The sequence below is a fragment of the Aythya ferina genome (assembly GCF_964211825.1).
Source record: "Aythya ferina genome assembly, chromosome: 28".
Classification (NCBI taxonomy): domain Eukaryota; kingdom Metazoa; phylum Chordata; class Aves; order Anseriformes; family Anatidae; genus Aythya; species Aythya ferina.
The window spans coordinates 3,500,969-3,523,302 of NC_140325.1; the positions used below are offsets into that span (position 1 = coordinate 3,500,969).

The following is a 22,334-nucleotide window of genomic DNA, read 5'->3' on the forward strand; positions in this document are numbered from 1 at the left end:
GTTACTCTCTGACGTGGTTTCTGGGTATCACAGATTTTGTTTCCGTTTATTTTTTAACCTCACCACTGTTCCCCATAATTCAATGAAATCACACACCAGCTCTGGAGGCGTTTAAAAAAAAAAAAAAAATAGGGCAAGGTTTCTCCAAGCACCCAGATCCTGGCACTGTCTTAGCCCCTTGGCATGGGCAAACAATTGCAGGCAACTGAGCAGCTTGATCAGATAATGGCCCCCAGATGACATGCAGCTACTGCCCACCACTGCGTTTTGAGGCTGCTCTAACTGAAATGCCCTTTCGAGGTGTGGAGTCCAGCTCTCCCAAGCAACCCCAATGCAGTTTTTGTTGTCTTAACCCCATGTCCTGAAAGGGAAGGAGTGGTCAGCTTGAAAGGAAGAGAATGGAAATTTGGTCTCCCTCTGCGGTTAATATAAGTACCTCAGACTGTTCCAAGACTCCCACCTTCAAGGGTGGTGAATGTAAAACCTCACCCAATACCTTTGGGAGTGTGAGAGGGGATCACCCTGGTACTGCTGAGCTTAAAAGCCAAGGGATAATTGTCCCCACTCATTTGCCACTTAATTCACCCATCTGGCCTGTGAATAAGCCAAATGGAAAGTGGCGACTGACAGTCGATTATCTTGGGATTATTCTGGGAGCAGAATCTTTGGGAAGAAAACAGGATTCCTGTATGGCAGGCAAACAAGGAAAGAAATATTGGCAATTGCAAAACATAAACCCATTTTTGTGGGATGCCCATCAAAGTAGTAATGACCCCACAGCCCTCCTGAACAGCTGAGTCAATTCATTGACCTGCTTGGCTTTAGCAAAAATGGAAGAAAAGCCTGATGAAGACAAATGGAGCTCATTAATAGAGTGGCTGCACATAAAATGAGGATGCTCTGGGGTTAAGGATCTTTTCACAGAAGTGGGCAGTGATCAGAGAGCTCTGTAGTCACCTTATTTCCACCTGTGCTCCGTGCCCTACTTGCTGGACTCCTCACCAGGGCTTAATTTAAAACATTTCACCCAGCAGGTGGGATGCCTGTGTTCAGGTATGACAGCTCAGCTAGCAGGGATTTCCTTCCAGGCAATGGAAAACTGATGGAAGAAAGTGGATGATGGAGAGCTTTTTTTTTTTTTTTTTTTTTTTTTTTTTAAATAATATTATTATTATTAGCTGTGTCACCAGTGTTGGATATCAAAGCCTGGGCTAGAGAGTACTGGTGGGGGAGAACATCCCACCCCAGATGGCTTTGTCTTGTTCAGCTCCTGAAATTGTGTTGTAAGGGGAAGATTTTGCTACTCTTTGAGAACAGCTTGGGAAAGGAGAAGGGCTATTACAGCTGAAGGAGTGGGGGCAAGCAGGAAGGTATGAGCTAGCCAAGGGGAGCTGGCTATTAAGAGCAAATTTCTGCCTCTTGTGGAGGTGAAGCTTGGGGATGCCCACCCTGTGCCTGGGATGCTGGCAGGATGGGTGACAACAGTAGGGCAAAGCCCCTCAGGCACAAGTGGATTTTTTTCTTTTATCCTTTCAAAGCACTTTTCATGCATGCCTGTTAGTCTCCCATCCTGGGACTGGACCTGGTGGCAGGATTTCGCATTAATAATCTGTGGATAATTCAGTAGCCTTGAAAGCCTGGAGTAAATTCCTGTTTTTCTATGTCTTTTTGAAGTTTATGGCAGAGCATTCATTGCCAGTGGGGCATATTCCCTCTTGGGAGTGGGGAAAATTCATTTGCAGTTGTGTATGTTGTTGCAGCAGACCCCTTAATTATCTCATCAAGCTTTCTTTACCTTGTTTTTGATGTGATTGAGTGTTCAGCAAAGTTGTTTTAATCCCTGTGAAATCCCCTGTGGATTTGACAGGGTGTGGCCTTGACAGATGTACTTTTATTGTTATTATGGAGTATTAAGGGTGCATGTGTGCAGACAAATAGCCACCTTGCGTGGCCTAATGCTGAGGACACCGGATGGCTGCAGCAATGCTGTGCTCGAGCGCTTGTGGCTCTCGCCTGTATTTTCCCCCCTAATATGTCTGTGAGATTGGGAAAGGAAGGTGAGCTAGAGAAAATGACCCTGGTAGGACTCTGGCATGCTTAAGAGCTTCCAGCATCAGCAGGAAAGCAAGGAACCAAGCTTGGATCAGCTTTTCTGATGGAGAAGGATGCTGAAGGACTTTGATTTTGTTGTTCTCAGCTGGGCAGTTGCCCCTGCATTCTCCATGGCAGAGATGAGATGGTTCAAGCCTTGCAGCCCATGGCTCTCCCAGCTTATTTTCCTGGCTGGGAAAAGGGACACTGGTTTCCCAGAGCCCCGTGAAAGCAGTCCCTGTTGGTGCTGGATTTTATCTGGGGCTGGACAGTGAGGGAAGACCAAGATACCCTGGGAGCTCGGGAGTGGGAATGGCCCTGGTAGACAACAGGGTGCCGGGGGGGAGCTTGGCTTTCCTTCCCTGCTGCTTTTAATTTAGAGGGAGGCTGTTGTGGTAGGCAGTGCCATCTGTTTTTCTTTGCTGAGGGTTTTTCCTCTTCCAGACACAGTATTTTTGCTCTTTGAAGCATCTTCAGCCTGGGCTGGAGCGTGTGGGGTCCTGCGTTATCCCACCAAGGAATCTGGTTTGTCTGGGGGCTGCAGCCAGAGTGAATCCCTCTGGGGTTTGTAGGAAAATGTGTGTCTCCTTTCTCCCCGTGATGCCATGCGTCATGTGGAATTTCTGCTCCCAAGCCCTTGACCCCTTGGCTCATCCCGAGCTGGATGGTGACCGATGGCAGTGGCACCGTGAGCTGAGCATCATGCTGCTTCCCTGTGCTCAGCTGCATCAGCGAGAACCTGACCTGCTGGCTTGAGTTTCTCTCCTTCGCTTCAGACCTGCCCAGTTTTATGCCTCTGCTCAGCCTCGAGGAGAATGAAAGCCCTTGAGGAGCTTGTGGTTAACAGGCACCTAATTGATTCTGAATAATCCTGACAAGTTTTTGCAGCCCTTGTGGTAATCGGCTCTCTTTCTGATTGAATAGCTTGGGCTAGGTCTGTATGGATGCCAGCTGTACATTGCTTGACTGCATTCTTTCATTTCCAGCTCATGCTTTTATTTTAACCCTTCCACTGCCCCTTTCTTTGCACAGCCTGTAAATTATGATTGATATATATATATATTATTTTTGAACCTCCTTGTAGGCAGCCTATTCTTCATCTTCTCTAGGAGTGCTTTTTAGGGAGCCTGAAATATGTCTGCGTGTGTGGCAGGGTACACGGGTAACCCCATTTTTGTGCCTGCCTTATAGATTTGGCCAACGAATGCCAGATGTGATGCCTGCTCATGGAATGAAGAGCAGTAAAATAGCAGAGTTCACCTGGGAAGGACGTGCAAATGGCTTGGAGGGGCTGGGGAAGCCCCTGGGGAGGATACAGCTCCTGGCACAGCTCCTGGTCTGGTGGAATCTCAGGACTGCCCCAAAATGTGCTTTCATTTTGTGGGAGCGTGGTGCGAGCCCGTTCTGCCAGCATCTCTCACCCATGGCAAGCCTGTCTGCGTCTGCCCATGTGTTCAGACGGGGTGTGCTCTGCGTGTGCCGTCTGCCCCGGGCAAACCTTCTGCCTGTGTGAAGCACTTCACTAAGGAAAGCGGGGATTTTGTTCTCTCCTGTGGCTGGGGGGAGGGAAGTGGGGGTGTCTCCATCTGCCCGTGCCCTCCAGGCTGTAATCCCCCTCCCCACCTCTCCCAGGTACTGTCACTGGGGGTGCAAACCCCCATTCACTCGGTGCCCCTTACTTTTGACGTGGAGACTCCCGGTTCAGCTCCCTGCTTCATGGATTCAGTACAGGAACAATATTGCTTCTGTGGTGGGGGCTGTGTGGTGCTGGAGGTCTGCTGCCTCCCCCCCCCGTCCCTCCAGGACACCTCCAAGCCCTCCCTGTGACCCCCAGCTGGGGCTGCCTGGGGAGCACAATGCGCGTGGGGCAAACAAGCCTCGTCCTCTCTATCCCGCTCTGTTCAAAGCCTGAAAAGGGTCACGAAGAAAGCCAGGGCTGTGCACGATTCCTCCCTCCTGCTCTTGTGTTACAGAGCTCGGCTCAAGGCTCTCTGCCCTGGTGAAGCATCCAGCCCCCTGCAATAGCCCTCAGTGCGCCGTGCCCAGCTGCAGCAGGGCCCACTGGTTGCTGCTGCTGCTCCCCAGCCCACGGTCAGCTCTGAGGTGCGGTGGTGGAGAGATGCTGCAGCAAAGCATCCTCTGCATCTCCCTCCCCTTTGCAATCCCAGCCCCGAGTTCAGCATCCCAGGGGCAGCTGCTTCCCACCCTGCGGCTGCCTCCCCAGCGCTGCGCTGTGCATCTTCCCCAGCCTGCATCCTCCCCATCGCTGCCGGTGGCTGCTTGCCTCTGGTTTTGTCATTTTTAGCTCTTTCTTTCCCGGCTTCCCCCTGTGCTGCAGGCTGGGAATGGTACGGTCCTCCCTCCAGCTCCCGTTGCTCCGTGGATATTGCTAGAAGGTGAAGGCATCGGCGCACGCTGCGGAGGCTGCAGCGGCTGCAGCCAGCCCCGAGACACCCGGGAGAGGAGGCAGCAGGGGCTCGGCGTGGAGGCTCCTGCTCAGCTACGGCCTTCTCCTTCTGCCAGCCTCACGCAGGGGCTGCCTGCAACCTTAGCGAGGCACCATGACCCAGGGCAAGGTAGGTGGGAGGCCAGCGCTGGGCTGATGGGTCGTCATGCGTGCAGAATTGCTGCGTGGCTGGGGGGGGTGATGGGTTGGAGTGAGGGGGTTTAAGGGGTAAAAGAATTGCTGGGGGGGGGGGGGGGGGCTAGGTACCAGTGGAAAGCCTGGTCTGGGGTGCACTGGTCCCTGTGGTGGGGGGCGTTTTGGCAGAGAAAGGGGATGGAGGTGATTATGGGGTTGGGGGCTGGTTTTTGTGCTGCTGGATGTGGAGCTCAGCCCTGCCATGGGAGCTGTGGTCGTTTCTTCCACCCATCCTGGATGCTGGGGACCTCTGCGGGGTTCTTGTGCTTTTCCATCTGTGCTCCGGCACTTGGTACCTGCCTTTAGCACCTCCTGATATGGGGAGCTCTAGGTTTTGGGGTGCCCCAACGCTCTGCTTCCTGGGAGAGGGGGGGCAATGCATCCTCTGCCAGCACAGTGCAGCATTGCCATGACAACGAGGCTGGAGGCTGCCTGGATGCAGGCAGTGCTGGCCCTCCTGCATCTCTTCGCTCATCTCAGGGGTCTTGGGTGCTCTTGGCTACCACGTCCCCGAGGGCAGAGGAGGTGGCACAGTTATCCCAAAGCAGCTGGGTCAGCTCGTGGTGTGCGTCCTGGGATACTCGGAAGGGCTTCTTGCACCTTTTAAATTAAGACCTTTGTGCAGGGACTGTGCTGTCGGTCCCAGGGCTTGTTAGTCTGTCTCCTTCATTTTGCACTTTTTGGGTCCTGTGACCCAGGGGGATGCTGTCCCTGATGATGAGCTGGCACCTGCCTTGGCAGCAGGGACAGGGCACCAGGCTCATTGCTTATCCTGGGACAACAAAGATACTGCTAGAAGGTTAAAGAGATAATGTTACAAGGAGAAGAAAGTTGTTGGATGTCCTGATATGGAGCTCAACCCTGTCGTGGGAGCTGTGGCCATTGCTCTTTGCTGGGACTTCGTAGTCTGATAACGTGGGTTCCCAAATCCCTTAACTGCATCTCCAAATTGTGGAAGGCAGAGCGGCTGAGCCGCTAGATGTGCAGAGAGGAACAAGTTGGTTGGCAATTTCTGGGGTCTTGGAGAAACTCCCCCAAATGTGGTTGTAAGTGAAAATGAAGGAGCTGAGGTGGTGTGTGTGTTTTGTCTAGAAACTGCAAGTCTTTATTTTGAGGGGAAATTCAGTAACAAGTAGGCAGAAATGCAAAAAATGAGTTGGATGCTTTCCAGTGTTACGCTTGAGCCTGAGGCATGAGGAGGGCTCTGGGCAAGGCTGCCTCTACCCTCAGACTTGCTTGGTTAGCTACAGTTTTTCATCCCCCTTGTCATGCTGAATGTTTTCTCATCTCTTCCTCCATCAGTCAGAGGATGCTTTTTCCTGGGGGTGTGGAGATGGGTCCAACAACAAGAGCTGCCGGGTCTCCTCTCTCTGGTTCCTGGGACCAAATGGAGGAGCCTCAGACCCCTGCCCACGCCTTTCTGGGTTCCCGTTGCAGGGCTGTTTCTGTGCCATTTTATAGTCTAATCTTTTTTATTTATTTATTTTATATTTTCCCACATTTCTGTGCAGCTGTCTGTGAACAACAAGCCCCCCAACCCTGAGGGACAAGGGGAGAAGAAGGACAATGCCACGGCTCCACCAGCCCCTCCGACCTACGAGGAGGCGACAGCAGGAGAGGGGATGAAGGCCAGCGCTTACCCTCCTCCCCCATCGGTCCCACTGCACCCCAGCTGGGCTTACGTCGACCCCAGTAAGTCCTCCTGTGGCTGTACCCAGGGTGAGCCCCTTGCAAAGGGGGGAGAGGGCTGCAGAGATTGCCCTGGGGCTTGTAAAGGAGAGAGGAGCCAGGGACGTGGCAGCCAGTGTGAGCCATGGTAGAGCTCACTGTAGAGTTATGGCTATTAGCTATACATATAATTAAATAATAATAATAAAGTCCAGATTGCCAAAGCACTAAACCACGCTGCCTTCCAGATATGGGACTAAACCCCTGTGCTTTATCCCTTTCCAGTATGGGGATGGTGAAATCCTGGCTCCCAGCTTGCCGCACTGGGCAGTGCCAGCTCCCAGGGCTGGGGAGCATCCTGGTGTGATGCCCCCAGCACTGCAGGCTGCAGCCCCCCCCCTTCCAGCTCCTGCTTCTTTCACAGAAGCTGCTGAAGCGGCAGAATTGACATTGTGGCATCAGTGATGTCTGGCTGCTGCGGGCGGGTGTTCAGAGCCAGCGGAGGTTAAAACCCCGCTGGATTCGGAGGCTGAATTGTTCCAGCGTCAGTTTGCATGGCCACGAGCATGACCCCTGGGCAAACAAGAGGCTTTTCTTCCCGGCTGCCACGTGCAGCCTCCGCTCGGAGCTGTGACAAGCGGACAAAGGTCCGGCTGTGCCCGATGCAGGGGAGCCAGGGGACGCAGGACGCGGCGGCTGGCAGGAGGGAATGAGCACGCGGAGCTGCTGGGGGCAACTGCTCTGTCAGCATGGCTTTAGCTGCAGAGAGTGCTGGATTTAAGGACTCCCAAGTCCTTTTGCTCTGGTCCTTCCTCTTTCTTTGCTTTGCTTTGGCAGCTGCCCATTCCGGCCGGCAGGGATGGAGAGGTTTAGGGAAGGGGTAAGAGCAGGCTGAACCCACCTGAGATGTGTGCCTGCATAGTCTGATAGTTTCACAGACTTTTTTCCATTCTTGCTTGCCTTAGGGAATCAGAAAGGGGGTAAATAACCTCCCAGCTTGCTGTAATAACCATCTGGGTCTTTCTACTGTCACGACGAATTACGATGAGTAAAGCCCAAATGGTTTAGGACGCTGCGTTCTGTGTATCGCAGAGACCTTGTTTAGGTGGTGCATCATCTCTCAGCTGCACTGTGGGTTGCAGCTCCCACAGCAGGGGTCTGGAGGTGAGGGGACATGCCACAGGGCTCTGTCTAATGGCTCAAATGAGACTGGAAGTAGCTGGAGAGAAGTGACATGTGTTTTGGGTTGCCTCCTAGAGTCGCAAGCTGGGGACACACTGCCTCAAACAGGGCCATGGGTGGGAGATGACTGGTGCTAGGGACACGTTCCAGGGAGGAGGAAAACCCTCCATTCCTCTGAGGCATTTAGATCCTTAATTTGGTGTTTAGGTGCCTTGATTACTTTGAAGCAGGAGGCACTGAAGTGCCCTGGGGACATGGGCCTCAGGTGCTCTTGGCCACGTAGATGATGACAGATCTTGCAGAAATGAGGATGCATGGCAGGAGTGCATCCCTGCTGGGGCATAGATGGCACGAGTGATTTATTAGGCACAAAAGGAGCATGAAGGATTTATTTCCTGCCAGTGGCATCCTTAGATCCAGCTTCTACAATAAGAGCAAGCAGCCTTTGGCCTGTAAAATAGAAGAAATTTAGGACCAGGGCCTTGAATTTGGCTTTGCTGGTGTCTGCAAGCCTGTCTTCAGTTTGTGTGGGCTTTGCCTCCATCTGCCCAAAGGATCCGAGTATCCCTGAGCTATAAAGCTTTGAGGAGGAGAGACATCTGTCAAACAGGCAGGGATATGAATGTATAGCTGGCGTAATCACACAAGCCTTGTTTCTATAGGAAACCCAGCTAGAAGTCTTAGTAACACAGGTGGGGGGATTTGCAAGAGAAGTAACACCGGGGAACGATGTGCTAAGATAATTCAGATCTTATCATCAGATGTGGTTTCAGTATTTAATTTTTTTTCTTAAGCATGAGGTTCAGGAGTGGGAGAAGGCTACAAGAAACTCCAGCAACAAAAACTTGTATCACAGAGCCCTCAGCACAGCAGAGGTGGGCTGTGTGCTGTGGTGGTTTTGGGGGAAGGTTCCCCCAGCAGCTGCACTGGAGTTCTTTCCCTTTGCTTAGGCTTGCTCACAAACTGGTCTGGCTGCGTGCATAGAAACTGGATTCAGGGATGGCCCTTCTGAAAAAGCTGGCTGAAATGAGCTTCTCCCAGAGAAGAGGGCACGCTCTTGACATAAAAAATGATGCAGACACAACTGAAACTCAGGCAATTACGGAGCAGCGAGGGAATCCTCCTGCACCGGAGCTCCTGATGGGAATAACTGCGGTGCTGAGTCACAGCTCCTCTTGGGAGTGGTTTAATGTTCTGTGAAAGGTGAATGAGGAGATGGTACAAGACCTCTGTCATTAAGGAATTGCTGTTATTGTAGACAGGAATAAACCCTGGCATCCTTGTTGTGTTGGGGCTTGCAGAAGTATTTCCCCCCTTTTTGTTCTTGGAGATGCTCCTAGTATGATACAGGAATGAGAAGGAAACGGATCACACCCCAGAACACCTCACTTTCATGGTGCGATAAGAAAAAAACTAAAATTTGGGCCTCCTGAACTGTAGTCAATCACTGGGGTCAAATTATTGTGGCTTGGGAGGGAGCCAGGTGATGGGAGCTGATCTCTGGCTTCTGCTTCAGGCACGAGCCCCAGCTATGGCAGCGGCGGGTACCCCGGGGACACGGAGATGCTCACGACCTTCAGCTGGGATGACAGGAACGTGCGCAGGGTGTTCATCAGGAAGGTAAGGGGCAAGAGCCCAGAGGAACCTGGCTGCTCTGGCCTGGGCTCCCCTGGACCACGGAGCTGCTTGGAGTTGGGTGGGCAGTGGGGAGCCTGCAGCTCGCCCATGGGCTGCCTCTCGTTCCAGGTTTATGCCATCCTGATGGTCCAGCTCTTGGTGACTCTTGTTATTGTGGCTTTCTTCACCTTCTGGTAAGTCTGGTGTAGCCGTAATGCTCGCTTTGTACCGTGCATGATCTGCTCCTGTACGACCCATTACACAGGGTAATTTCTGTTCTGTAGGTACGTGAATTATTTCAGGTACTTCAACATAAAAACAAGACTGAGGGGTCCCCGAGAGGTCTTTCTGCTATCTCCCCTGAACAGCGCATTGTCCCTTCTGGGTGCCATCCCCAGCAGAGAGGCCCGAGCTGCTTGCCCTTGCATTTAACTGCTGCTTCAGCCATGCCCTGTATCTTTTCTGTTTCGGGAGTTATCGATGCCATCAGAGCCCCAGCTAGAGGGACTGGGTTACCTGCCCTCGTAGAAGCGGATACCCCACGTTCACACAGCTAGCTCAGGTGGCTGAGCATTTTGGGCATGTGCAGCTCACGTTGCCTCCAGAATAAATAATGAATCACTGTCAGCCCGAGGAGCCGACCTCCTTAATCACTCCTCGGAGAAAGCAGCAGCCACGCCGCGAGCAAGTCCAACGGTGTCACTGATAACAGCAGGGCTGTCCTTCTGACCTGACAGCTGGAATTTCTTTTCAGCTGGCTGGTCTGCTGGGTAGAGTCTGCTGTGTTTTTGCACATATCCCCACTCTGTGTCACCCCGTGCACATTCCCAGGTTTAATTTAGCAGCAACCTGTGAAGTGATTGGCATTTTTATGCTCTGCTCAGTGTCCCTTTTCTGTCTTGCAGCGAACCGGTCAAGGGGTACATTCAGACACATTCTGCTTGGTACTGGGCTTCCTAGTGAGTATCTCTGTCTTCTCCTCTGGCTATACATGCTCTGAACAGCTCTGGATGTGGCTGTAGTGATGCAGAAATGTTTTCCAAACACTTTTGTGTCTTGCATTTGAGGAGTTACTCCAATTTGTTTGCAAGGCAAGCCAGGGAAATTCATGGATATTTTTGATTTGAGAACAGAAAAAGAAAACTTCACTTAAAAGAGTCTGAGACATGACATGGGCTGGATACCTCCAAATAATTGCCAAAAGAGGGCTTATTGCTCTACAAACCAGGGTCAAAGTAAATACATGAGTATTGCTTGCAGAGCAAACTGGGTAAAACGGAAGAGCTTCTAAGTAAGTTCTGCAGAAACCCAGCTGTGAGAGCTGAAAATACACAGTGGGTACCTTCAAGGCTTCATTCTGCATCCTCCCATTGACAGCAAGGAGGTTGCCTGGGTTTGTACCATGTGTCTTGATAAGCAACAGATGAAGAAGGATGTGGGCAGTGTCAGGGTGGGTGCATTTGGAGATATCAGGGTGAGTCTGGCCCTGTTTTTGTCAGGGCTGTCACGCCAGGCTCATCATCGGGGAGCAGCCTTTGGTGCCCAGAATTTGGGATTCCATTCATTAGGCCAGCCTGATCTGAAAGGTCAGAGAGGAGGTAGCTAGGCTGCACCTCCGTGCGCTAATATATTTGCAGTTGTGCTGTTTTCTGGATGCTGCTTGGGTTAGTGCTAATTAAGCAGGCAGAGAGCACGATGCAATTGCTTGTGAATGAGGTTCTGCGAACCTGGCTTTAATTAGTTCACACCCAAATCACGAAATGTGTCCAGGCCCGGAGATGAGACACCAGCTTATGTAACTTAGAAAAAAAAAGACTTAAAATAGCAATAATAGAAGGCAACTGGCACCCGCGTGCTTGTTTGACCTTAAAAGAAAATAATTTGCTCATCCTTGGCCAATTGGTAGATTGGAGAAGCAGTGCTGCCTTGCAGGGAGACAAGACCAAGGTCCATGCTTTTACCTTTGGGCTCATCTCTTGCTGCTTTCTGGCCAGTTAGCATTTACTTCTTCCTATCCTTCAGCAGGAGCTGGGGACAGGTCCTGTACCTGAGGGACTTAAATTCTGTCTGTCCCTTTCAGCAAGGCAACCCTTCCCTCTGTCCCCAGTTTCTCCAGTTGCTTTCCCTGGTCTGGGTCTGGATCTCCTCTGTACAGAGACCTGACTTCTCCATCTACACCTCTGAATTAAAAGTGGGTGCCTTGGGGCTGCTCAGTGATGGCCCAGGGAGAACAACGCAATAGATGTTCATAGTGAGTGCAAAGGAGATGGATAACTGCAGCAGCTCTCTTTGCTCCCTACTTGTTTTCCATCTGCTGAGCTGTGCCCACTCCAGCTTTCCTGGTTTCCCTGTGGGAGAGCAATGCTCAGGTTTATCTTTGGTGCATTTATCATGGCCCGTGGGTTTTGCCGTCATGTTCATTTATTAGACCTAAGGTGAGTGGCTATCGTGCTGCCATCGGCATGCTTGGAAGCTGCTCTCCCCCCCCAGGCACAAGGGTGAAAGTAGGTGAGCAGGTTCCCACCGTGCCGAACCCCATCAGCAGCGTGGAAAAACACCCGGGCTGCGTGACGGCCGGGGCAGGGGGAGACCATCCCTCAGCTCAGGGATTTTTGCTTTGCTGAAGTTGTGTGAGATAAATAACTCATAGGTGACCTGGGGATGGCATGTGCAACAGCATGTTAGGCTCGGGTCTGTGAGCTTCAGTGTCCTCAGAGGATCGTTCTGGTGAGCTCTTCCTCCAGGGCTGGTGTGGTGGCATGGGACCAATTCCCTTCTCTGACCTCACCTTCCCCTTGACTTTAGGCAAGTCACTTAAACAAAGATTCATGGGGCTGCTGAAATCCCAGCAGGATGCCTCAAGCCCACCAAAGCCAGGTGGGATGCCAGTGATGACAACGAGGGGCAGAGCTGAGCTGCCTCCAGTCAAGGGACTCACACAGCGAGTTATCAACAAGAAATGCTTCTGGCCAGTTAGCATTTACTTCATTTACTTTACTGGTGCTCCATCTACCCTGGCCCTGAACGCTACCCTTGCTCTGCTCCAAAACCGTCCTTCAGGTTTTCCAAGGATGGTTGTGCTGTTAGGGACTGCCATAAGCACAGCAGGCAGCTTTGGGCAGAAAATGACTTCAGCAAGAGGCAGTTGTTGCCTCGCTCCCTACCCAGCCTTGACTTCTGGCACGGTACTTGCATTTAAGCAGTGCAACAGAGCACTAAGACTTGTCACCTGGAGACTTCTCTCCTGCTTCAATACACAACGCTTATGTCTTCATCCCTAATCTGCTTTTTTTTTTTTCTCTTTGCAGTGCTGTTTTCTTTGTGACCTACTTGATTCTTGCTTGCTGCTCTGGACCCAGGTAAAATATTTTCTTTTTGGATTTAATACAGCCCAGTGAAGGGAAGGATGAATGCTCTCGTCTCGCTGCAAACATGACCAACATCATTGCAGAGAAGGGATGGGGTCGTGCTGGGGCAATGATGCAGGGCCGGAGGTGGCAGCTGTGCTTCCAGGCCTGATGCAGTTGGGAGTTGCTGCAACGCTGCACTAAAAGCTGAATTCAAATTGTGACTGGAAGGGTTGATGTGTTGCTGCCCGAACTGTGCTGCTGCATTGCTCCAAATATTCATTGTTAAATACCACAGGGAATGGTTGTCTTTCGCTGGCACAGGGCACTGCTGGCTGCTTTGCTGCAATCTCATGGGGGCATTTGCCCTCTTGGCCTCAGAGCACCCCGAATGCTCTCTCATTCCCAGCGGGGTGACTGTCCCCTTGCACCACCCCTGCCTTTTGCTGTGCAGGCCATTAATTACGTGGCACATCTTATGCAACCTGTTGTGGAGCGCTGCTGACGACCGCTGCCCTCTGCATGGCAGGGCTGACCAGCCCCTGTTTGTTCACTTGCAGGAGGTATTTCCCATGGAATCTGATCCTGCTGAGCATCTTCGTAAGTAGCACATCTGGACAGTGTCGGCCCTGCCCCAACAACCAGTGCAGGTTTCACAATGGCTCTAGGCAGCAGAGAAAAGAATCTGGGCTCAGAATTCCTGCAGAAAGCAGGAATTTAATCCTCTGATTGCCCCGCACTTGGGCTGAGGAGCTGTAATTGAACTAAAATGTGATAAGCAGGAAAGAAGAGAGCCTCTGTTTAAACCCTTCTTCACTGAGAGGGTGGTTGTACACTGGAACAGGCTCCCCAGGGAAGCAGTCACTGCCCCAAGCCTGTTGGAGTTCAAGAAGTGTTTGGACTGAGCATTTAGTCGCAGGGTCTGAAATGTTGGGTAGACCTCTGTGGTGCCAGGAGCTGGACTCGATGATCCTCATGGGTCCCTTCCATCTCAGGATATTCTATGATAAAACAAAAGGCCTGCGGAGGCTGGTTGGCTGTGGGAGCTGGGGTAGGGTGCTGGAGGCCTGTGCAGGAGGGTGGAAGGATGGGGAAGGTGGGACTGCTCCCAGCGAGGAGAACCTGCCCTCATTTTAACCTGTCCTGCAGACATTCATCACTGGAGGATTAGAAACTATGTGAAAATTGCTTCTCCCGGGCATCAGTTTGAGGTTTTGCTACCCTTGTAGTTATTGTTCCTGCAGTTGAGATGTTTTATCTGCTGAGTCTCTTCCTGGGACACGAATGCAAGAATAATGTGGTTCTCTTTCCCTCCCAGACCCTCTCCATGGCTTATCTCACTGGGATGCTTTCCAGGTAGGCTGAGCACATGGTCCCTGGAGGTTTTCTGGTCCTGTGTCCTGGGCTTTTCTGTGGGAAAACTGCCTGGTTTCTGAAATAAAATAACTGCTTGATTTCTTTGGAGCTGTTCTGGTAGCCACGTGAAGTCACCACCTTCCCTTTTAAAAACACTTTTTAAAAAAGCTCTCTGAGAGCCATGGTGCCACCCCTCCTCTGTCACCATTGGGGCAGAACAGGGTAGGTCTTGGCTGTGCTGAGTCCTGTGGGAGAGCACCAGAGAGCCAGGGACGAGGCAGTGCCTGCACAGAGGGCTGTAGGGGACTGCCATAGACTGATCTCACCCCTCCCGACAAGCAGCACTCTACCAGATGGGGCTGGAGTGACACAAGGAGCTTATTTTCCAGCAGTTTCATTCTATTTTGTAGTCTACAGCTTGCTCCCTTTTGCTTGTTTTTACTGTTACAATCTGCTCACAAGATCAGCCCCGGTTCACGTGGGTCCCTGGTGATGAGGCAGGCGAGCCAGTGGGTGTTGATGGATGTGTGCAGGGCACAAAGAAAGTGGTGGCTTCAGCAGCTCGGGGAAAATGCCAGTGATATCGCTCTGCAGTCAAACCAAAGGGAAGAGCAGGAGGCTGGCTCCTGGGGCTGAGCCTCGTGCTGTAACTGAAATCAGTGGGCAGACGTACAAATATAATTTGTATATATAAGCTTGTCGTCTTTCTGCCTGTTCAAATCCTGCCCTGCAGATTTCCAAAACTCAACCCCACTGTTACAAGCATAGCCACAGAGTAACAGTGGCCGCAGCCTTCTGATTTCTCATTGTGCTGCAATGACATTTGTCACTCTATTTTTATTACCTCCCAGTTTGAATCCTCCCCTTCTCCATCTGTCCACGGACAGAGAGATTTTTATAGCAAGTCCTCATCTTAGCTGCTCATGAGTTCCCAGGAGGAACAGAGGTGCCCTCCTGCCTACCCTCTTCTACTTAAAGCAAGAGGAAAACCCATTGAGTGTTTTTGGGGTGTTTTCTATCTTTCCTTCCCTTTTGACACTAAGGACCGTTGATAAGGTCAGTGTTGCTTGTGCCCCAAGGACTCTCGCTTTTCCTGTACACCCCCACGGAGCTTCTGCCTGTCTTGATCTCTCCTCCCATCCATCCCTTGGAAACCCTAGCAAAGTGGCTCTGCTGTTAATTTTGCAGTTATTACAATACCAAGTCGGTCCTTCTGTGTCTGGGGATAACGGCCCTGGTGTGTCTGTCTGTCACCATCTTCAGCTTCCAGACCAAGGTCAGTCTGTGCTGCTCAGTCCCTCTGGGAGAGGCAGTAAATGGGGTCAGGCAGTGCGAAGGGGCAGGTCTGTGGGGCTCAGGGTGCAGAAGAGATCCGAGGAATGCTGGGGTGCAAAGTGAAGGTTACACAGATGCAGGAGTGAGGGATATGTTGGGGTACAGATGGGGTGAGAAGATGCTAATGTATGGGGTAAGTTGTGAGTGGGTGTTCTTTTTTGGTTTGTTCTTTAGGATTAGGCTAGGATACATGAAGGCACTAACATAAATGTGCATGAAGGGCTTTTGGGTATCAGGGATGAGATGGGTATAGAATTTTGCCCACAGCAGTAAAGGGGGTATGGTGAGTGTTTGGCTCTGCCATTGGGATGGGAGCTGGGCTACAGGACCTGAGATGGAGATGGAGGAATTGCCATCTGACAACAAGATGGGGGCAATGCTGGGGAGTCCCCCCCTGCAGGTGTGGGGGGGTCCCCCTCACTGCCTCTGCAGGGCCCCTGCCCTTGTAACGCAGTGCTCTTTGCCTCTGCAGTTTGACTTCACCTCCTACCAGGGCGTCCTCTTTGTGATGCTCATGGTGCTCTTCTTCGGTGGCATCATTCTGGCTGTGATTCTGCCCTACCAATACGTGAGTAACAACCCGCGTCCCTCCTTCCTCACCCAGTCCCCATCAGCAGGCGAACTCCAGGGCTCGTCTTCAGAGGGGTGTCCTGAAATGTGCAGAAACACCAGCAGGAATGGAAAGCCAGGTCGCTGTCGCCTGCCTGTTGTACAATCAGATAGCAGGCTGTAGGACAGCACTGGCCTGGGGCTTGAGGAAGTTTGCTCCTGTTCCTGCAGCTGTGGAGTGACCCCAAAGCAGGTTGCACCACCTGCTTGTGCCTCAGTTTCCCCTCCACTAAAGCCAGGGTGGTGAGCTGGCTGAAGTGCTGTCCTGCCCTGAATTTGGGCTAAGAGCCCTGCTTTGTTTGGGGCAGGCCTTGGCCTCTGGACAATGCAGCAGTGAGCCTGTCTGGCCAGGCGTGGCTGTAGCCACCCTACCATGGGGCACGGTTCTGCGATGTTTAAATTTTGAGGCTCAAATTTCCCTGACAGAAATAAGCCTCTCTGGGGGGTGACTGAGACCCCAGGAAGAAGTCCAGACCATGACAACCACCTTGCTGCTCCTCCAGCTGCTGCCAGTCCTTCTTGCATGGGTCCAGCCCTTTCCTTTAGCCTCCCATGCCAGCCCTCTGCATCCCCGCTCTTGGCTTGAACCCGGCGTTGTCTGTGTCCAAGTGAAACCCTGGAGCTACTTGTGGCCACGCCTGATAGAGGGTTTGGTGTGGCAGCATGGAGCATCTGGTCTCCATCCAAGAGTCTCATTAGGTGAGTCGTCATTCAGGCAAGAGCCTGACAGACTCTGGAAGAGATCCTGATGAAAGAGGGAAGGTGTGTGGGGCTGTGGGCCACCATTAATCACCCGGAATGCCTGCTTGTACTGGTGACAGCAGCACCTGGCTTTGATCACGGCAGCCTTTAAGAGCCCTTCAACCCTCCTGCCCACCTCACCTGGCTCCTCTGGGGACTTGAGTCATAATCAATGGGCCAGACCTGCAGGAGATGCTCCTGCTGGTACCAGCCCTGGAGTTGACCTGACGATGCACAAATACATGAGTTGCTGCTTCCAAAACCAGAAGCTTGGTTTTGGGTTGTCTTGGCTTGGCATCCGTCTCCCCTCTTCCACAGACGTGCACATAAACCAGGTGGCGGTGCCAAGCCGCTGCCATTAAACTGTTGAGACAACTGCTCTTTATCTTGCAGCCTGTCAAGATAAGCATAGCTTGAGGCAGCTTGTAATGAGCTTGTCTATCTCGGGAGGCAGGCTGCGATCTCGGGGCTGAATCAGCCATCCATGTGGGCAACTTCTCTTGGAATGTGAGCAACATCTCCGTTAGCGCTGTAGGTTACCATGCCACAGCAGGCAAGGGTTGGGATTTGGTCTTAATTTCAGTGAATTTCCTGCTGTGACTCCAACAGATGAACACACTTCAGCTTTAATTAACATGCAAAACTTCGTCTGGCTCTTGGAAGCAATTGGCGTTTCTTCCGGTGGGATCAGCTTGGCTGGATAAATAAACACCTTCCAGGGCTGCTGCAAAATGCCTTTCCATCAGGGCTGAGTAAGAGGTTTCCACAGAGACTGCAGCTGCGTTGCAGTAGGCTGTTCAGAAACACAAGCACCTAGTCTGGAAGCTTATGAGCCAAACAGACATAAAGACCAGAGTGAGAGAGGAAACTGAGGCACAGTGACCTATCGCTGCCACAAAAAGGACAGCAATAGAAACTGGGTTGGAACTGGAAGTGGTGCAAATTCAGGGCTGTTAGAGCACTTTCCCTAACTTGTATCCTCCACGTGAGAGCTCAGCTCTCTGCTGTGTCAAGTCCTATCTAACCAGTACTCCTGCAGGCACTGACTGATGGATTTGTTTCTCTAGGTCCCCTGGCTCCACGCGATCTATGCTCTGCTTGGTGCCATTATCTTCACCATGGTAAGTGAGGTGCTGGTCACAGGGCCTGAGAATGCACTGGCAGGAAAAATAAGCAAGTAAATGTGGAATAAATGCTTCTTGCCTTGAAGGGTGCCTAGGGAAGGGACAAGAGTGAGTTTCAGGATTGCAGAGAGCTCTGCATCCTCCAGTGGCTCATGAGTAGCAATTACTGCAGTGACCTCAGCCTTGTCCTGGGAAGGTGCTGCTGTACGTGACGGTGCTGGTGCTGAGCATGGTGCGATTGGCAAACCCGTGCTGTAAGCGCAATACTAGGTGTGAGCAGCAGACAGCATTGGAGGGGCAGGGCAAAAGGCAGTTCCACAGTGGGAGCAGAGACCAAGCTCTGACACAGCAGTAGGAGCCAGGCTGCAGTGCAGAAGGATGAAATGAGGCAGCAAAAGTGAGCAAAGTCAAGGCAAGGCTGGCTGGGTGGCAGGGGAACTTCCATAACAAATGAAGGAATTGGACAACAGTCAGAGACCGTGGTCTGGGATTAAGGGGCGTTAGGAAGGCTCATTGCAGGCAGGAAAAGCCCTGAAACAGGGCAGCTCCTCGACCTGAAGTTGAAAAGGTTTAATTCATTCCTTCACCTGCTCCCTGGCTCTCCCTCCTGTGAGCCTTTTCCCGGAGCATGTCCTGGCAGTGCCGTGCTTGCCACTGGGGTGTGGGCATTGTTTGGGAAGATGCTTGGCATTGCCCTGAGGTGGGGGTCAGGAGAAAGGCTGCCTTGGGGTTCAAGGCGGTGCACATTGGGCATGCTGTGAATAAGAACAGTTGGGCAATTTTATTTATTAGCTAATAAAGTCATTTCAAGCGAGCTTGGGTATTTCTTCTGTGATTCATGATTAGAGACTCTTCTGTAAAACACGAGGAGGCTAAACATCTTATTACCCTACAAACTTCTGCCAGAAATGCAGCTGGTGGGGCGAACTGCACACTTAAACTTAGGCACTTTTAAACAGCAGTTATGTCCCATAAAAAGTGGCAGTGCTCTAGTTGAGGGTACAGTGAAGCAACTGGGAGAACTCCTTATAGCAAAGCACTTTTTGCTTCCCTGTGCCAAATCTGCTTCTGACTGTCACTTGGTTTTCTCCTCTTTCTTCACAGTTCCTGGCTTTTGATACCCAGATGCTGATGGGGAACCGTCGGTACTCACTGAGTCCAGAAGAATACATCTTTGGAGCTCTCAATATCTACCTGGACATCATCTACATCTTCTCCTTCTTCCTCCAGTTCTTTGGCTCCAGCCAGGAGTGAGGGCAGCAAGGCAGAATCTTCTCTTTGCTGGCAAGATGCAGATGTTTAAAAAAATATATTAAAAGCAAAAGAGGGTTTAAAAACAAAACCAACAACAAACCACCCTTTCTGGCCCACTAGCAGGCTCCATTCTATCAGCCGAGCAAAGCCCCTGGGTTCCTTTATGCAGCTTGTATATATGCTGTTAAGCCTTTGTGACCCAGACAGCAAAGCAGGGCTTAAGTGTTATGTCTGTCCTGCTCCCTTCACTCCTGCTGAGATCAAACCAGACCAGAGACTGGGAGGCATGAGACCAGGATCTTCTCTTCCCCAGAGGCTGTCAGAGTTGCCTGTGTCCTGCGCATCACGGGATGCTGAATTGGTGTGAACAGCTCTGCAAAGGGAAAATCATATTGAGGGAGGAGAGGTAGGGAATTTTGCTAGGATGTTGGCAGGAAAAGCACCTGAAGGAAGGGAAAAAGCTAGGGGACCCCCGTTTCTCACCTGCATTCACTCAGAGCCTCACGGACTCTGCAGAAAAATGTTCCAAATAGTGCCTGCTTTTAGAAAGGCAGCGCATGGGATCACGTAGTCTGGGTGTCCCAGCAATCAGTCCTTGAGGCGCAAGGGAACCTGTTCAGGATGTTCGGCCTTTTTGAGGACATCCCTAATGTCCTGCAGAAATAATTCTTCTGCATCCTTTGCAGCTGGCTGTGGGGCTGAGCCTGCACTTGCTTTCCTTCCCAGTGTGGGTCAGCAGGATCGTTGGCTGTGGGCTCAGCTCCCCAGCCCAGGAGATGTGTATGCCATTGTCCCGAACTGTGGCTCTTCACCTGGTAGGGTTGGGATCCCACATGAGGATTATTGGCAGGGAATGGCAGAGAGCAGAGGAAAGAGGCTGAGTGTCAGAGCCCATGCAGGGCTAGGCACATCCTGACGGGGGAAATGGGTGGCTGAGATCCTGTGATCCATCCTAAGGATCTGCTGCCTTCACAAGTGGCTTGGTTGCTAGAGATTAAGTGGTTATTACCCAGAAACTGAGGCCAGGATGCGTGCCTGTTGCTCAAAATGGGCCCATCTTTGTAGCAAACACCAATGTCGCCTCTTCCTCTTGCTCTAGCCATTTTCTGGCTTTGCTCCCCCAAACAGGGATGTCAAGGAAGGCAGTGGATGCCTCAGAGCGTGCAGGTAACTTTCCATCTTCCCCTTGCTCACATTCCCCTGTCTGGGGATTAGCTGGCTAATTTCTAACTGTAAAGCTCCAGGTGGAGATAAGAGGCCTTTTGCTCTTATTTAGAAAGCGATCCTTCGTCCTGATAGAAACCCGTATCTTCAATCTCCCTGGAATGCCGGTGCAAGTGCGTCACTGAGCTGCCTCTAGCGATCCCCGCGTGTTAGAGAAAGGCTATGCCAAAATGCTCCGTACTGCACATTCCTCCTCTGCTGCTGCCCTGCCTGTTACCCCTCACATGTTGCATCCTCCCGCTGCACGTGCTCCATGCCCTGAGCTGGGCAGAGGAAAAGGAAAGTTACTGTGCAAAGAATAAATAAAACATGCTTCAACCCCTCAGCGCCTCCGCTGACCTTGTCTGTGACACAGGAGCAGAACTGATGCCTTCCACCTCCCCACTTAAAAAAATAAAAGATAAAAATTGTAGGGATAAAGAAGACGACTGGGATACCATTAAGTTCATGATGGCCTGTTTTCTGCAGTGCAGCATGGAGACAAAACAAATGCTTTGGGTTGCTGAGCAGGCAGGACTGGGGTTAGCACAGTGTGGGAGATGCACTAAAAATTTACAAAATTTGAGTTTAGAGAGGTTTTTTTTTTTTTTTTTCTCACTTGAACCCATGTAGGCACTTCCAAAATACCTTAGCAGCCTGGTTATGCAGCCTCTTTTGCTCTCAGCAAAAGGTCTGTAGGTATTTCTGCTTTCCAGATTTTGAGGAAGGGTTATGGCATTATGTGAAGAGTTCTGACGGAAATATTCCTAAAACTCCTCCACAGGAGCACAATCCAGGCCAGAGCTCTGCAGACCCCTTTCTGCACTGGGACTTCTCCAAACTGGCCCTGCACACCTTGGACCTCTGTACGAGACCACAGATCTGCAGCCCACTCTGGATCTCTTACTCTTTTTCTTTTTGGTGTGGAGTAAACTCTGCTGCTGCCTGAGCTGCTGCCGCCTCCTGGCTTTCTGCTTCCCCATGGGAAAAGCTTGCATGGCACCTGCTGCATCTCCAGGCCACCCAAGTGGGGATGGCTTGCTGCCCTCACGAGGCCCTCTGCAGGGCTCCCTTCTTGCATGTGTCCTGGTTCCTCTTCTGCACTGACCCCACGGCTCGCAGCCCATCCATGCCAGGCCCACTGAGAGCACTCGGATTGAAGGTGGAAGTCCCCATGGGGCTAATGCAGGATTAGGGGTGAGATATAGGCACAGGCAGGTTTCTCCTGGGTTCCTGGACCCGCTGTGCAGGGGAGGTGCAGGGCTGCTTCACTTCCTCCATGTGGCTGACCCTTATCTGAGGTCTGCATCATCGTGACCCCGGCTCTGTAACCCTGTGATCCTTTAGTCCGGCCATTCTTATGATTTCATTGTAAATAGGATTTTGTATTTTCTCTGAACATTGCTAATAAATTGTTGCAAAACTTAGTGCTGTTGTGAGGTCTCCTGACTGAAGGAAGGTCTGTTTGCATAGCTGGTGCTTCATCCCCCTGGAATAGTAAACGTAAACAAGATTATAGCATGATGTGGCATAGCCTAAAGTTTTAGTGGAGACCAGGCTGGCTCTTCTCTGCTTATGACTAAGGCACACATCCTACATGAAGCAATAAAATGCTTATGGTTCCAACACAGGCATCACATGTAAAGTATTTGAGAATTGAAGGCCAAAGGTCTCCTTGGGTAAGACATCTGCTCTTGCTCAGACTTGGTTTAAGTGAGTGTAGGGTTCAAAACCAACTAAGTAGAGGCCAGCAAGTGTTGTCAACAAGGTACCTGCTTAAGAGAGCATTTCCAGCTGCTTCTGGAGAGCAACCTGACGCACTAAGCTTTCTCTAGAGAGAGTGGGGGAAAATAAAAAGCCTCCAGAGAGCTATTCACATGATGTAAATCAATGCCTACACTGGGCGGTGAAATCTCTCTCTCCATCAGCCATGGATTAGTCCAGGCTGTCAGAGGAGAGCAATACCAGCTGCAGCACCTTGTTGTGACAGATCTCTGCTCCTTAAAAGAAGCTATGCTCAAAAGGCAGGCGTGAGATTTTGTCTCCTAAAAAGCATGGCTAAATGGTGAGGTACAGCCCACAGATGCATTTTTCTGCAGCAATAAAATATTTTGTGTTGTTGTGTTGGATAACTTAAGCTTAGCTGCTCCTGTAATTAACAAAAAT

The 22,334-nt window shown here is 51.3% G+C and overlaps 1 protein-coding gene across 2 annotated transcripts; it reads left to right on the top strand.

Annotated features, from left to right (window-relative positions):
• The first annotated feature begins 1,038 nt into the window (after window positions 1-1,038).
• Window positions 1,039-21,595, top strand: FAIM2 (Fas apoptotic inhibitory molecule 2). Of its 2 annotated transcripts, XM_084500189.1 has the most exons (13): window positions 1,039-1,053; window positions 4,430-4,667; window positions 6,244-6,424; window positions 9,099-9,202; window positions 9,329-9,393; window positions 10,105-10,158; window positions 12,508-12,558; window positions 13,107-13,146; window positions 13,865-13,902; window positions 15,091-15,178; window positions 15,710-15,805; window positions 17,655-17,708; window positions 18,816-21,595. In XM_084500189.1, exons 2-13 carry the CDS (start codon window positions 4,653-4,655, stop codon window positions 18,963-18,965), a joined length of 936 nt encoding a protein of 311 aa, XP_084356315.1. In that variant the 5' UTR covers window positions 1,039-1,053; window positions 4,430-4,652; the 3' UTR covers window positions 18,966-21,595. The 2 variants fall into 2 exon arrangements, with proteins under 2 accessions (XP_084356315.1, XP_084356314.1); XM_084500188.1 differs by lacking the exon at window positions 1,039-1,053 and having other exon boundaries at window positions 4,270-4,667.
• The last annotated feature ends 739 nt before the right edge of the window (window positions 21,596-22,334 follow it).